Source organism: Paramisgurnus dabryanus, chromosome 6 (genome assembly GCF_030506205.2).
Source record: "Paramisgurnus dabryanus chromosome 6, PD_genome_1.1, whole genome shotgun sequence".
Lineage (NCBI taxonomy): Eukaryota > Metazoa > Chordata > Actinopteri > Cypriniformes > Cobitidae > Paramisgurnus > Paramisgurnus dabryanus.
Window position 1 is genome coordinate 20,555,802 of NC_133342.1, and position 16,764 is coordinate 20,572,565.

General features: G+C 36.4%; 1 protein-coding gene across 2 annotated transcripts; it reads left to right on the forward strand.

Moving 5' to 3' along the window:
• The first annotated feature begins 20 nt into the window (after window positions 1–20).
• Window positions 21–16,621, forward strand: scinlb (scinderin like b). 2 transcript variants are annotated; one of them, XM_065275992.1, is made up of 17 exons: window positions 21–113; window positions 5,368–5,553; window positions 8,327–8,481; window positions 9,064–9,225; window positions 9,306–9,455; window positions 11,375–11,464; window positions 11,774–11,906; window positions 12,286–12,374; window positions 12,598–12,813; window positions 13,569–13,702; window positions 14,203–14,293; window positions 14,547–14,717; window positions 14,799–14,973; window positions 15,058–15,173; window positions 15,334–15,411; window positions 15,511–15,571; window positions 15,981–16,621. In XM_065275992.1, the coding sequence occupies exons 2-17, from the start codon at window positions 5,373–5,375 to the stop codon at window positions 16,139–16,141; spliced, it is 2,163 nt and encodes a 720-aa protein (XP_065132064.1). In that variant the 5' UTR covers window positions 21–113; window positions 5,368–5,372; the 3' UTR covers window positions 16,142–16,621. The 2 variants fall into 2 exon arrangements, with proteins under 2 accessions (XP_065132064.1, XP_065132063.1); XM_065275991.1 differs by lacking the exon at window positions 21–113 and adding an exon at window positions 3,775–3,929.
• The last annotated feature ends 143 nt before the right edge of the window (window positions 16,622–16,764 follow it).

The following is a 16,764-nucleotide window of genomic DNA, read 5'->3' on the forward strand; positions in this document are numbered from 1 at the left end:
TCAAGTTTGGATTAGCTAGAACTGTCTGAACTTGTTCAGTATCAGGATCACGCCTTAAACACTAACTTAACTCTTCTTATCTCTTGTACAAGTACTTGAAACAGCTTTGTAAGGTATCTTTTGTACACTGTTGTATTTTATTATCATTAATTGTAATGTTATAGAATGTTAATTTATAATTGTAATATATTCTGTTTTTTACTTTTTTTATAGTATGAATGATTGATTTACATTAAATTATGCTTTTGGATTTTTCAAAATGCCTGTTTTATTTGATTTTCTGTTATGTCTCATCAGCCTAAATTTGGTAATAGAGCATGAATTTATCGTACAATAGCATATTTAGTGAAAGTTTGGTGTTCTTCCAATTCAAATGAGTTGTGCTGTATGAATGCAGAGTCATGTCGAGTGCTGGTAGTATGACAATAGTAATAGTGTGTGTTTTTATTTCTGTGCATGAATGTTTTGCATGTAGGCTGCGTGCATTTATGCTTGTGTACCAGAAACACTACGAAGTGTGTGTGGGTTTGGGGGATGGGTGCTGTATTTGCTGACTGTGGACGTACAGATCTTTTGTGTCCAGCAAGCAGTCTGAGTCCTGGTGTGGTTTTACTGTTATTCACATGTTGGAAATGTTAAGTACATTTAAGTATAATGATAATTATATGAGACAACATTAGTATGCATCTGTTTTGCTGGAGGAGTTAGAGTTTGCATGCCTGAAAAAGACTTTGGTTTGAAGCGAAGAGGATGTGGTCGTGATCTTTTACAATGAGCTCACGCTATGTAGAGCTCTCACATCCATTAGTTATTTTAAATCAATCAAGGTCTTTAAAAAAAAACTGAATGTAACCATTGACATTTCTCAACATTGTGAATCTTTTCAATGCACACAAATTATTTACACTAAGCTAAAGTATTTTAGGTTTTGAAAGTTAAATAGTAGCATTAAAATATTAAAAATGAGGTTGTATTTTTTTAAAGGAAAAGACCACAGTTTTTTATATTTTACTATGTTCTCACCTCAACTTAGATGAATTAATACATGCCTATCTTTTTTGAATGCGTGCACTTTTAATCTTTTTACAGTGTCTCGTGAATGTGTTAGCATTTAGCCTCATTTGTTCCTATGGCTCCAAACAGAGATAAATTTAGAAGCCACCAAACACTTCCATGTTTTCCCTATTTAAAGACTGTTACATGAGTAGTTACACGAGTAAGTATGGTGGCACAAAATAAAACTTTTGTTTGGAGCCATAGGAATGAATGGGGCTAGGCTAAATGCTAACACATTTAACAAGAGCTGTACAAATATTAAAAGTGCACGCACTGAAAAAAGATAGGTATGTATTAATTCATCTAAGTTGAGGTAAAAACATCGCAAGTGTTGAAAAACGGTGATGTTTTCCTTTAACATTAGTAAGCATCTTAGCTAACATGTACTAAAATTAAAAATTATCAATATAGTTTTGTTAATGTTACTTAATGCCAATACAGTTATTTGTGTTAGTTCATGGCGCATTAACTTTTCATTTTAATATTATTTTAGTAAATGCTGTAAATAAAATGAATTAAGATTAATAAATGTTCCTGAAGTAGGCTATTCATTATTGTTAGTTAATGTTAGCTAATGCATGTTAACAAATACAACCTTATTGTAAAGTATTACCAAAAATATGGCTATGCAGTACATCAGTACATGGAGGGTTTTCTTTGCATAAAACAGAGATCATGTAGCTATTGATTGTTTGAGAGTCTTGTGGTCTGTGAAAGAAGAAATGGGTTTCAAGTTGTTCAGAGCAGGATGTTATATGGTTTTCTGGCACACGACTCAAGCTGTGACAATATGTATATTGTGTGAGCCTTAAAAGGATAAATCTATACGTATTGTTAAAAAGTCTTTTAACGTTACTGCGCTTTGTTACACATACGCAGTATTGAATAGGACATCAGCCGGATTGACTTTACTAACAAAACATATGCCGGCTTGAAATGTTATCACATTAATTTGCAACTACAGGCACATCTGCAGCTTTCTTTGTCTTAAGTGACCCCACATAGATGTTTCCCTCTTTGATATTTTTAAATCTTTTCACTGCAGCCCCTTCCTCTTGTTAACTTGACCTTTACAATGAAGAGATCCCTAATGGCAGCCATGGCAACAGTTTCCACGAAACATAAAGGCCTCAAGTGGTTCCCTCTCTTTGTTTGACTATCAGCATTGCCACAGCCCATAAACTTACAGTTTACGCCACATGCCATGATTTTATCCCCTCCTATGTTTGGTTAACATTTCCACGTTCAAATTCTTCCTGTATAGCTTACAATATGTGATGTGTTGAACTCCACATGAATTCACGCTTATGTTTGTGAAATTTGTTTATATTTAAGTTATGGTTTTAAAGTGTTATAACAATGCGATCATACTCCTAAATCCCCAAAATCCTCTGCTGGTAGGAAAGCACGTTGGCTCTGTTTGTGTAAGAAGTTGTTGATAATCTAACTTTACAGTGTGGCTTTAACAAAGCTGGCATGGGCATCACACCTCCATGCAAACAGTTCATAGTCATTATTATTGAACATGTAATCGAGATAACAAAACGTCTTATTTGTGTGTCAATGGTGACGACTAGACCCAATGGTCAACCTTAGCTCTTCTTTCAAATCCAACAGTTTTATTCACAAAACATAACATTAGTGCATGACTCATGGAAAAACAAGTCTGTTTTTTACTTATATGTCTAAGAGGTGTTACAGAGTCTAAAATACCTGGGTATTTTTAAGTCATGTTGAGTAAATATTGAACGGGAACACACTGCTGGATAAAAATATTGACCCAATGCTGGGTTATTATATCCCATGGTTGCAAACCAATAACCCAACATAGGGTTATTCTTTAACATTTTTAACCCAGCATGTGTTTTGTCCAATACTGACCCATTATGGGTTAAAAATAACTCAGCCGTTTTTAGAGTGTAAGATATGCACATTTTTTTTAATCAGATGATCTCAAACAATGAATACTGTTGTGTTATTTCATTAAAGCAGTACAAAATGCAATTACATCTATCCTTAATTAAATTTCCAGCTGTTCTCTTTGTGTCTGATCCTGTTTCAGATGGCTTTTGGTGCCTCTTGGGTTAATGGCAAGCATATGGCAGTGGGGGAGAGATGAAGTCTCTACTCTTCTAGTGGTCAGCAACCACTAAAGCATCTGATTCTTGTTTCATATTATACACTGGTCTGCCATTTTGTAAGTGCCTGGCTGGTGACATTTTCTTAATTCACAAAGTGCATTCTCTAGAGGACTTAAAAAAAGTTAGCAAAGAGTATTTGTCTTTCCCCCTATTGCTGCATTATGCAAACATTGGCTATACTAGTAACGCTCCTGTCTTACTTTGTAGTGCATGTGAACACTGTGAAATGTTGATGTAGGGTGTTTTATTTGTAGTGTGTAAGGCAAATATGGAGTTTGTTGATTTTTAAGGTGTATTGGAATTGTATTTTAGATAGATTAAAAGGAATTATGCGTGCTTGCATGAATGTTTTAAGAATAAAAAAAACTTAAAATGGTGCATGCATAAGCCTATATAATGTTACTGCGCACTGCTTTGTTGTAATTATTTTACTGCACATATGTTTAGATGTAGATTTGGCTGTGTTTAAATATCAAGTAAGCTTCCGACCTGTATAGCATGCTTGTCTAGACTCCATACTGTATGCGTTTTGCGACGAACGATGCCTGGGTAGGGAGCGTACAGATTGGGGACACAGTGCGTGGTGTTGAAAGCTCGCCAGTTCATTCACACACGCCCCCCATGCACAAAACACTCCCTCCACTAATACAACCGTGGGTTCAGGAAAAGAAATGCTACTCTTTGCCTAACACTCGACTTTTTACGACAGCTTTCTGCATCTACCGAAATCTCGTAAGTTGTTTTCATTATTGTGTTTTCTCGCCTCATTTCTTTTCGATGCATTGTAATACATATACGTTACTCTTTGTATGTAATGCTTCTTTTAAAGGTCTGTATTAATATGTTTTTTGTCTAAACGTTATGCATATACTTAAAGTAACCAAGTGTAATCGGAGTAACAAGGACATTCCAAAATATTTGCTATCCAGATGTGAAAGCAGTTTCACGCGCGTCACTTTTTCCTTAAAACAAAGTCCAACTCTCTCTGTTGCTGAACAATCTGCGCAAGAAGACTTTACATACAGGAAAAACGAATAAAAGTATTTATTTGCACGATTTGTGGTTATGATCAAATATCCACGTGCAAATAATCCTGTTTATGGTATAGTTATAATTATTGATTTATTGTTTATTCTGGATGCATGGGCTGTTTAGTCCTATACTAGCTTGAATTTAATGTTGCTTTCTGCTTTAACACGTTTCAATCACACGAACACAGTTATTAAGGACATAAATGTAAATTATACTTAATTGTTTATTAAATTCAAGTAATAAATAAGATTAACCTGCTGATAGTTGCCTGTCAATCAAGAGATCCATCAATGACACATCTATGTATAAACAGATCTGTTATTATTACTCATAGTGTTGCTTACATCTGCTGCAGGAAATATGTAAACACATATATTTGCATGTATTGTGGTTTGTAATAGAAAAAGACTTCAAAGCCTGTATTCATATATATTTCCTGCTTCCACTGCACACCAAAAACAAATGAAAAGAAATTGCAGCGCCGTAGATGACCAGCATTAGCACATAATCTTATTAGACCTTCAAATACCTTCCGTGACTGTGCATAATGCCGAAAACATCCTGTATCGTCTACAATTTATTACTCTAAGCCTTAAGGTATACTGTAGTTTCATATCTGAGTCATTATGAACCAAATGCAGTCACAGATTATCCAAAGTATCCAGTTACATTTTACATAGATTTGCCATTAGTCAGAGATGTGCCTCTCAAGGCCAAGTTTATCAGCTCAGTCGTGTGTTTTTCATGTCAGCTGTGAGATGGCTTTGATCCTCTTTTCATAGACTATCTCTGACACAATCTTATCTCCCCATTACACAGTCATGTCCGTGAGCTAAATGAGGCTTCATGCATTTGCATATGCAGTGAATAATGGTGCAGATAGTTGAACACCAGTAATAGTCACCATCCTGCGTTTAATGGACTTTTGTCGCAGATTCACAGAAGTCAGAAAATTCACAGGCAAACAAGAATTTCTTCAGTTATTTGTACAATTAGAGGAACCAATACTTCTTTATTTTTATGTCTGTTTCTGTTCTCCTTAATCTGAAAAACTTGTTTGAAGAAGATAACACATTTCTCATTTTCTCATTATGATGTAATGCTATAAAAAGCTTTTGATCTTGTGCATTATCTCTAGGCACTATGGTGTCCCATAAGGAGTTTGAGACTGCAGGGAAAGCTCCTGGTCTGCAGATATGGCGCATCGAGAGCATGGACCTCAAGCCGGTCCCTAAGAATCTATATGGCAACTTCTTTACGGGCGATGCTTACATTCTGCTGTACACCACGGCCGCACCATCGTATTTTATACATATGTGGATCGGTAAGTGACGCAGTTTGTGGTTAGTGTGAATGTATTTGTGCATGACATGACGGCATATTCATATAGCCAACTGTGGCTTATTATTTTGACCAAAAATGTCGTTACTTATTACCCTTTTTTTTGTCGTTTGCTTAATTTAGATGAGGAAGGATGTGGCCTGTTTATCATCCTTTCTGTTTCTATACCATCATTTTATAGAACAAGAAGTTTGGTTTTGAAATGTTTTATCTAAACGTAATAACTTACTCCACCTATGAAGCAATGTTACTTTTCAGGTTAACTCCCCTACGGTAGAATGTGTCTTGGTTACTGCTGTGTACAGTTATTAGATTCGTTTAATACTGGTTAACACCCATTCAGGTTTCACTGTATTCTTTGCTTTTCAAGAATTAAACAATTGCTAATGGAGTAAATAAACTCCAGTGTGCCAACTTATTTATCATCTCCAACCAAAGTTGTTTTATTCAACCTGAAATGTGCACATATTTACATGGTGGCTAATGAATTCGTACAAGAATGTATAATTATTTGGAAAAAGCATTAAAGGAATAGTAATTTACTCACCACCATGTCATCCAAAATGTTGATGTCTTTCTTTGTTCAGTCGAGAAGAAATTATGTTTTTTGAGGAAAACATTGCAGGATGTTTCTCATTTTAATGGACTTCAATAGAGCCCAACATTTAATACTTAACTCAACACTTAACAGCTTTTTCAACCGAGTTTCAAAGGACTATAAACGATCTCAAACGAGGCGTAAGGGTCTTATCTAGCGAAACGATTGTCATTTTTGACAAGAAAATAAAAAATATGCACTTTTAAACCACAACTTCTCGTCTAGATCCGGTCGTGATGCGCCAGCGTGACACCACGCAATACATCATGACGTCAAGAGGTCACAGAGGACGAACGCGAAACGCCGCCCCAGTGTTTACAAGTGTGTTGAACGTTGTTGTATGTAAACTGATACTAATTAATGTCTTTGTGTCAGTTTATTGTTTACAATGGTCCGCAAATGTGCGTTTTATATATGTAACACGTGACCTCCATACGTCACTACGCATTTACGTTAGGTCGCGCTGGACCGGACCTAGACGAAAAGTTGTGGTTTAAAAGAGCATATTTTTTATTTTTCTTGTCAAAAATGACAATCGTTTTGCTAGATAAGACCCTTATGCCTCGTTTGGGATCGTTTATAGTCCTTTGAAACTCGGTTGAAAAAAACTGTTAAGTGTTAAGTATTAAATGTTGGGCTCTATTAAAGTCCATTAAAATGAGAAAAATCCTGCAATGTTTTCCTCAAAAAACACACAATTTCTTCTCGACTGAACAAAGAAAGACATCAACATTTTGGATGACATGGTGGTGAGTAAATTATCTGGATTTTTTTTTTAAGAAAATGGAATATTCCTTTAATGAAACAACATCCCTAAACCCAACATCACTGAGGCTAATGCAAATCATACAGAAATGTATAAATAAAATAGCACAAATTCATATATGTACATATCAGTGGCGGTCGGTGACTTCTTTTTTTGAGGGCGCTCGATGCAAAGTTCGTCACAACATTTATGTAGCCTGTCATATGTGTGGTTCCTTTTTTCAAAATATGTGTTCTGTGCCTCAAGAGATTCTGTGTCCAACACGTGTTTTGTCAAAATAAGTGTCTGCTGCAGATGCGTCTAAAGGGTTTATGATAAAAGAGACGCTCGCGTTTGCCAGATACTCGCTAAATCTTATGCATATTCAGAGTTTACTGTTAAGGGAGTGTCTTGTGTGTAATTTGTGAACGTGAGCATCTCTTTTATCATAAACGGTTTTGATGCGTGTGCAGCAGGCACTTATTTTGACCAAACACGTGATGCACACGGTTCACATGACGCAACAAACACGTATTTTGAAAACGCACGCAAAACACATGACACCCCGAACACTTCACTTCACAGTCAAGAGCCTCCACTGGTACATTTTGCTATAAAATCGTGCAAACTAAACAACATTTACAATCTGTCAGTGTTTAAAGCGATATGAGGTGATATGCTTAAACCTCTCTTTGTTGCTGTATTTCCTAAGGTATTTGACTGTATGCTAAAAACCTAGTCCATGTCTATGCAGCATGCTGACTAAGGCATTTCTCCCATTAGTCCAACGATGCAGACAGTGAAAGCATTATGTCTGTTCAGAAAGTGCATGCTTTTATGCGAATTACTTTAGTGCATCCCTCCTTCCCCTGAGGAGAAATCCTCTGTGCAGTCCAGCCAGATGGCATACCAACCAAGGGTAGTCATTTAATGTACTGTGCGCCTTCACTTGTTTTGATAACAGGTTAGTTTCAATGTACATTTCTATGATAATCCAAAGACATATTTATGAGCCTGTTTTGTTTGTCCCGCCCAAATGCTGAACATAGTCTTTGTGCCAGCAAAACATGCTTCTAAACATAGTAGTTTTCAGAAGAAGAATTGTGTGAGAAAATGAAGTTCATTTGAGGACACAGAGTGGAAAAACTCATAATGTGCTTTATATGGCTTTTCCTGCATTCCCATTTGGTTCTTGTTATGCCATAGTTGCTAGGGTAGCTTGGGAAGTAAGCTTTTTTATTTTAGTAAAGCCTCTAAAATGGACCATAATCGTGTTTTCTCCTGTTTCCTGTTTATGTTGTTTTCCAATAAAACTATCTAAACATTGCCAAGGCATTACATGAAGAGCAAAATTACATCGATTAATGAAAATGTGTCTGGCACTGTTTGATAACATATTTATGTCTCTCTCAGGAAATGAGTGTTCTCAGGATGAAAGTGGAGCTGCGGCCATCTTTGCCACGCAGCTGGATGATTTTCTCGGAGGTGGTCCCGTTCAGTTTCGCGAGGTCCAAAACAACGAGTCGATCGCCTTCCTGGGCTACTTCAAGTCTGGCATCAAGTATCAGGTATGAAAGAGCTCGCCTTTAATTCTGGTGGCCCTCCCAGAAGCAGTGTTTATCATTAACTACCAGTGAGGATGCAGAAGTGTTTGGCTGGGTATTTTGTTTTTGTTTTATTAAAAACCATGAGCTGAGTCATTTATGGCTGTAGGACACCCATTACTGTTCAGTCATTTTTTCCATTGTACTAAGCAATCTGATTACATTGGAAAGTTTGCTTGGCTTTGCTGTTTGGATCACATTTAGTTTTTTAGTTCTTTCTGTTGGAAGCTCTAGAAAATTCCAGTTGGTTATAACCAAAACAAAACTGTTATGTAATTTTATAAGCATTAGGGTATTTAAAGTTCACAGACACACAGTATAGCCAATTTTTGATTAAGGTTGGAACTAAACTCTGCAGGGCACCGGCTCTCCAGGGTTGGATGTGAAGAACACTATCCTAAAGCATGCCATATTTTATTGATTTCCCTTTGTAGATAGTATTTGGTATACGCTTACTATACTATTTCTGGACCAGGAAACAAACCTAGACTTGTTTCCTGGTTTACTCCTGGCAGAATTAGTAAATGTGATTTGTACATCCTGTAGCAAGGTGGGGTTGCATCTGGCTTTAATCATGTGTCGACCAATGGCGTCGATGTGAAGCGTCTGCTCCATGTCAAGGGCAGAAGGGCCATCAGAGCCACTGAGGTGGATTTGTCCTGGGCCAACTTTAACAAAGGAGACTGCTTCATCTTGGACCTGGGGAAGGTACTAATATTTGAATCAGACGGTCAGACCACAATGAGTTTGTAACATGTTTTTTAAGACATTTTTTTATTTTTGATCAGGATATTTATCAGTGGTGTGGCAGCGAGTGCAATCGTTTCGAGCGTTTGAAGGCTTCCCAGTTGGCCATTGATATCCGGGACAATGAGAGGAACGGCAGGGCCAAGATGAACATGGTGGAGGAGGATGCAGAGCCAGAAGCTTTCGTTCAGGTGAATAAAGATTTACTTTTTTCTGAATATTTTACATTTTTATTTGATAACATTTATTTAATTTTATTTAATAAAAATTTTACATTTTTATGCATTTGGTAGATGCATAATTCAAAGTGATTAACAGTGCATTATCTATCTATAAATCTATTCAATTCAATTCAATTTTATTTATATAGCGCTTTTCACAATTGTTAATTGTTTCAAAGCAGCTTTACATGAGTAGATGTAGGGGAAAACAGAGAAAATATATAGATAATATAAGAAGTAGAATATAGCGGCTAAGGATAAACCGTACAAGCGACCGTAGTAATAATGTAACGTATACAGTAAAGTGCTAAGTTAAGCCAAAGTTGGCTGAATCTCCCGGGGACGAAAAACCCCCCTTGGAGAAAACCCAGTCGGAAAAACTCCTAGAAGGACAGAAACCCTTGAGAGAGATTAATATATTTATAATATATATAAACACGGTAGGGATAGGAAGCGGGTAAGCGGATTAAACTGGTTCGGCCGGTGGTCGGTATAGACCATTTTGGTGTAGATGTCACAGTTACGTCACTGCAAGCTGCAAGCTGCGCGCGCAATGTGGTTCCAGTCTGCCCTTAAACGGACAGACTGGAGCGATAAATGTATAAATAAATGTTTTTTTATACTGAAAAAGCAATAATATCACAATTGTTTAAAATATTTTTTTTTTCGTTTTCTATTATTTATTTTTATTTCATCATATCTATATTTATTATGTTTACATACTTAATAAATATATAAATATAGCACACACACATACACACACACATGATGTAAAGTGATATTAATATATAAACAGGCCTTTTTAATGTATGTGTAATCATAAAACTTTTATAATAGTTTTTGAACAAACACGTAAGCTATAAATAAAAGGAAGAAATAATAGAAAACAGGAAAAATATGAAATATTTAATGAACATTATTATATATAATACATGATAGTATTGCTTTTATATGTACTTTAGCGATTCAGACTGTAAAAATAATTGATTTAGCAAAATAGACCAATACATATAAATTACATACATGCATATCAGTAGCCAAGCCATTTAAAGTTTTTATTTATCTTAAAAATAAACGTAACGTGGTGAAAACGCTATAAGAAACAGTGCACTAAAGGGAAACATAGGGGAATCAGACTTCGACAGAACACCGGATCCATAAAAATCACAGTTTAACGCTAAAAGACTTCTCACAGCTACTGTGGAGCTATCACTTACTGCAACCAGGCTACGCCCCCACAAAAAAACGTCATCTCTGTTTGCAAACACGAAAGTGGTCTATACATTTTTATATCATTATGTTTAATTTATTATGGTTGATGATTGTGTGATATTTTCTAGTTTCTTTCTGGTACACCTAAAACACATTTGTGCAAAATTTGATGATCCAGGTTTTCCCAACTTGATGATCCAGATTTTCCCAAAAAAGTTTGTTTTAAATATGCTCCAAAATTGTGCTTGCTTCAAAGGCAACAAGATTTTGTGTTCAATGGAGTCAGTGTCACAAATTTGCTTATTCAGTGACCTAGAACATAAATAGAAATAGTCCAGAATTGTAATTATTTTAATATTTTATTTGTCTCATCTTTCATTTTATATTAATATATCCTAGAACTCCACAGACTTTTCCAAATCTATGGATATTGTTTTCCCATATATTCAGAATATGCTAACAAAAGTTGTTGTGCATGAAATTACTTGCTTGATCCTGCTCTGGCTTTGGGCAATGTTTTTTTTTCTGTTGTGAAAATCCATCATGCATTTAGTGTGCAAAGTTTTGAATGCCAATTATTCAGTCAGATCATTTAGCACAGGGCTTAGCGTTTGGTTCTCATAGCTTGATCAAACCAGGCATTAAAGCGGTCTTTAATCCTATATATCTTCCTGCAGGCTCTTGGGCCAAAAACCAGCATTGCCCCTGCAACTCCAGATGATGAGCAAGTAGAAACCTCCAACAAGAAGAAGGGAGCACTGTACATGGTATGAAAAACTACTGTCTTATCGGATAGGATAGGATTTAACAAATGAAGGTGCTGTGCTGTTTTGGCTTGTATTCGTTTCCATTTGACTGCAGTATTCAGCTAGTAATATCAGATGGTAGATTACAGTCTGCACTGCCACCGGTAGTCATTGCATTATTTGCATTTTTGCTCGTAAAGTTAAACTCTCCTCAGCGTTTTGCTCATAATGCTGGAAATTTGAATGAACCACAATGAATGATTCAGTCAAATGTCTCCTCATTTCAAGTTTGCTGTCCTCCAGTATTTTACATGAGAGTTTTTATTGTAGATCTCAGATGCCTCTGGATCCATGAAAACATCCGTTGTGGCCCAGAGCAGCCCGTTCAAACAGGAGATGCTCTCCCCCAATGAGTGCTACATCCTGGATAATGGAGGCGATAGGAATGTGTTTGTGTGGAAAGGTGTGTCTCAATAGGTCCAGTCATTACTTTAAAGTCAACAAGAAATCCAGGTTGACCCTATTAACTTTAATACATGTTTCTGGTTATATTGCCCATGTTATAAGGTGCATGTTTTTCTACTATCTTTTCTTGTAGGTTAGTAGGTAGTCTATAGCCAAATGGACATTATTAAGTCAATAATTGGGAGTATAGATTACATTAAACACCTTTCACCTCTATATCTCGTGATAGAGCTTTTACACATCTCTTCATATGTGTTTTTTTTACACAATGCTGAAATGCAAATCAAATCTGTAGGTTCTTTATTTGAATGCACCACAAAGTTTACATAAATATGAAAGGGCCTATGACTAGAACCTAATCTTTCCTTCCCCAAAAGGACCGAATGCAAGCGCGGATGAGCGCAAAGCAGCTATGAAGTCAGCACAGCAGTTCATCAAAGAGAAGAACTACTCCAATAAAACACAGGTAGATCTATCTATCTATCTATCTATCTATCTATCTATCTATCTATCTATCTATCTATCTATCTATCTATCTATCTATCTATCTATCTATCTATCTATCTATCTATCGGTCTATCGGTCTATCTATCGGTCTATCGGTCTATCTATCGTTCTATCTATCTGTCATGAGCATATGTTTACTACATTTATATGCACAGAACTCATTGTATATTTTTACACTGTAGATCCAGGTGATGCCTGCAGGGGGCGAGACTACTCTGTTCAAGCAGTTTTTCTCTAACTGGAAGGACAAGGATCAAACCACTGGTCCCTCCAAGGCCTACACCATAGGCCGCATAGCCCACGTGGAGCAAATTCCCTTCGATGCCTCCACCCTCCACAATAGCAAGGCTATGGCAGCCCAGCACAACATGGTTGATGATGGTTCTGGAAAAGTCCAGGTTAATTGACTCTCTCATACAGACATACAAAGAATTTATTAAGTACTTAAAGTGGGCCAATTGTGCCTTTTTTTGTTTTGAGTCTGCTAGAACATTGATTCTCAAACTGGGGGCCCCGAGATTGTGCAAGGAGGGCCCCAGTTCAATGACATTTTCTAAAATACATTAACTTATTATAAATTCTGTGTAATCAAACCTCAGAAAAATACGGCTACTAACCAACAGCACTACATTGTATATTTATTTAACCATGTTTTAGCATGTTTTATGTCATACATTTTCTTTGGGGGCCAAAAGAGTTTGAGAACCACTGTGCTAGAATACATTTGTGACCCTGCCTGTGAAAACCCAGCTAAAGTCATTTATTCGTAATTTACTGGTTTCTACATAAAATCATCATACATAATGTAAAGAACATTTTGTGAAAATTTAATTCTCTGCCTAAGGTCATATCAAAGATTGAAATCAATGAGTGAAATCAAACTTTGATGCTCCCAAACTTATAATTAGATTTTGAGACTTTAACCTTGATTTTACAGACAGGGTCACATGTACATAAATAAAAAAAAACATAATTTTTCTTAAATTGTACATTAATGTGGCACCTCTTTTTTTTTTAGCTTAATAGGACCCTGTTAATCTACAAGAATTTTAAATCCAATGAACAAAATCATAGGTTAAAATCCAAAGATTGTTTTATGGTTGCTTCTAAAATAATTCACTTATCGGGTATTTAATACTCATGTTTTCATCAGATTTGGCGTGTGGAGGGAGGAGCCCGTGTGGCCGTGGACCCCTCAACCTATGGTCAGTTCTATGGAGGAGATTGCTATCTGATCCTCTACACTTACAAACAAGGAAGCAGAGAGCAGCATATCATCTACACCTGGTCAGTCCATAACATGTTTGATTTATTATATGATATAGTTTTTAAGCTCAATCAATGAGCTCTAGATCAGTGCTTCCCAACCTTTTTTCCAAGTACAACAAACAATCTGAGCCCCCCAATCCTGTACATCTATGATTTGCTGTTACGTTGACAATCACATTAAGATGAAGCGCGCAAAATTGAAATAATTATTTACACAAGAGTATTTTAACTACCTTATCTTGGCTATGATTTGTAATGAGCTTTTTAAAATATAAAAAAACCAAATTATTAGTGAAACATTTTATGCATCTCTATTTGAGCTCAAAGCATATTGGAACCCACAGTCTGTAACTCTGACTGGCCTCTAAAGGGGGCCCGGACCCCAGATTGGGAACTACTGCTCTATATAATGAAGTGTTATTAAACAGTTCAATGCTGTTTGCCTTATTGAAGACTTACATGCATGACATATAAACAGTGATGTTGTCATAGTGAATGCATGTAAAATTGTGTTACAGGCAGGGGCTTAAGTGCACACAAGACGAGCTGGCAGCCTCTGCTTTCCTTACTGTCCAACTGGACGACTCCATGGGCGGAGCTCCGGTTCAGGTGAATTTAACTCATTAAAATTAACTCATATTTTCACTGACACAGTAGTGCTGTGGGCCTAAATAAAAATAATGAAAAGGTGAAAAGGTGTACTCGTGCATGCTTCTGTCTATTTATTAAGACATGTAAATGTATACAGTATGTATAAATTGAATGATGGAGTTTATTTATATGCATGTGAATACTCTCAGCACTTTTTCAGTTGAAATCTCTGTTGCCATTGTTAATCATAGATTTAATATGTTCTGCTCAGGTGCGTGTGACACAAGGTCAGGAGCCACCCCACCTGATGAGTCTGTTTAAGGGTAAACCCATGATAATCCACAGTGGAGGAACATCCCGCAAGGGTGGGCAAATGACGGCGGCCAGTACTCGCCTGTTCCACATCCGTCAGAGCTCTTCCAAAGCTACTCGAGCCGTAGAGGTCAGTCCCATATCTGTTCTACTGTGGACAATGGACATAGTCATGTCTTAACTTATCCTAACCAATGCATTTCCTCTGTAGGTTGAGCCGTCTGCATCCAAACTAAACACCAACGATGTATTTGTGCTGAAAACACCAGATTCTGTGTTTGTGTGGAAAGGTGTAGGTGCCAGTGATGAAGAAATGCTCGCTGCCAAAAATTTGGTGAGTGTTCTGGGAGGAAGCGCCACTAATGTTGCAGAGGGTAAAGAACCAGGTGAGAGTCCTTCATATTTATGTCATCCATGACATTATCCTAAACATTATAATAACACCTCTCTTACGTGACTTTTCCCTTTAGCTGGATTCTGGTCAGCTCTCGGAGGCAAGAAGGATTACCAGACATCGCGAAATCTGCAGATCATGGTCAAACCACCACGCCTGTTCGGCTGCTCCAATAAAACAGGCCGGATAACGGTAAATCAGACTCGTACATACAGACATAAATAAACAGAATGATGGTCTAGTTTTGTAGTTTAAATGGTAGAATGTGTAACTTATAAAATTTATTTTAAATGAATTTGGATGAAAGCATCTGCGACATGCCTAAATGTAGATGTAATGTCTATGATTTCAGGTTGATGAGGTCCCTGGAGAATTCACTCAGTCAGACTTGGCTACCGATGATGTCATGTTGCTTGATGCCTGGGATCAGGTGAGTTGAATATGTAGTTGTAGCCCATGTAAATATCTTTTGGCTGTATCTAAGCCTACTGAATAGCTTATGATGCTAATGAATGCTAACTTTTTTCAGATCTTTCTTTGGATTGGTAAGGATGCCAATGAGGTGGAGAAAACTGAGTCACCAAAAATCGGTGAGTGGACAGTTTGCTTTAAGTCCCCCTGACTTAAAGACTGCGTCTAAAACCTATGAAAGACTGCATCTAAAATCGCCCGTTGTCACAATCACATGTGTTGACCAAGTGTATCAAGTAGTACCAACTAGTGTGTGGAGGCAGGGACTAATTTGCATATTCATGGGTCCACGAATACTAAGTAAATCACGGGTATTAAGTTATATTTAAGCTGTCTTAAAGCATGAAGAAATATGAAGAAATATTTTTTTTAAATATAATCAAACATGAATTTTATTGGATTACATTTTTGACTACAGGGGGACTTCAATATACAGTTATAATTTTTCATGCTAAAACATAAGCTTTATTGCCATTCAAATGATCTTTTAATAAGTTCCAGTGTAAACTGACTGATTATTTTCTATAGCTAAAGAATATGTGGCCTCTGATCCTTCTGGACGTAGCGGGTTGGCCATCACAACCATAAAGCAAGGAGCTGAACCTCCAACCTTCACAGGCTGGTTCCAGGCTTGGGACGCAAACATGTGGGACTCTGACCCTCTGGACAAAATTCGAGCTCGCTTTTAAATCGGGAATTGTTTCTTTCACATTCCTTGGCATGAATTTTAACTTTCCCATTTTATCTATATCCAAACAATTTACTGAAATATCTAAAAAATGCAGCATGACGTTAAAACAACTTGGTTATGCAAGTTAATTCAACCTACTATTTTAAGTTTTGACTTGTTATAAAAACAAGTTGAAATTGTTTAACTTAATTTCTTAAGTTAAAGTTACATAAAAAAATTGTTTATTATTTACTTAAAATAATTAGCACTTACAATAACAATAGCAGGATTCCCTATGTAGAGCGCTGCCAGAGTTCCTTTGTTAAAAGTTTTTATACTTTTAATTGTTACACTTTCATTATGACTTCTTTTAATAAAAACGTCTGGGATTTTAAGGTAACCATTTTTGCAGCCATATGGCGAAAAAGGAATTATTGTCAACTGTTTTTGTTTTACATTAAGATTAATAAATCAGGATTTTGATAATATGAATAACAAATTGTGTGTTGTTGATTTATAATGATTATCTCGGGCCTTTTCATTTTGTGATTAAATTATTACTTTAACTGCAATGCCAAAATATAGTTATCAAAACTAGTGTCTTTGCTATTAGTCATTAACTGGCCTTTCACCATAACAGCT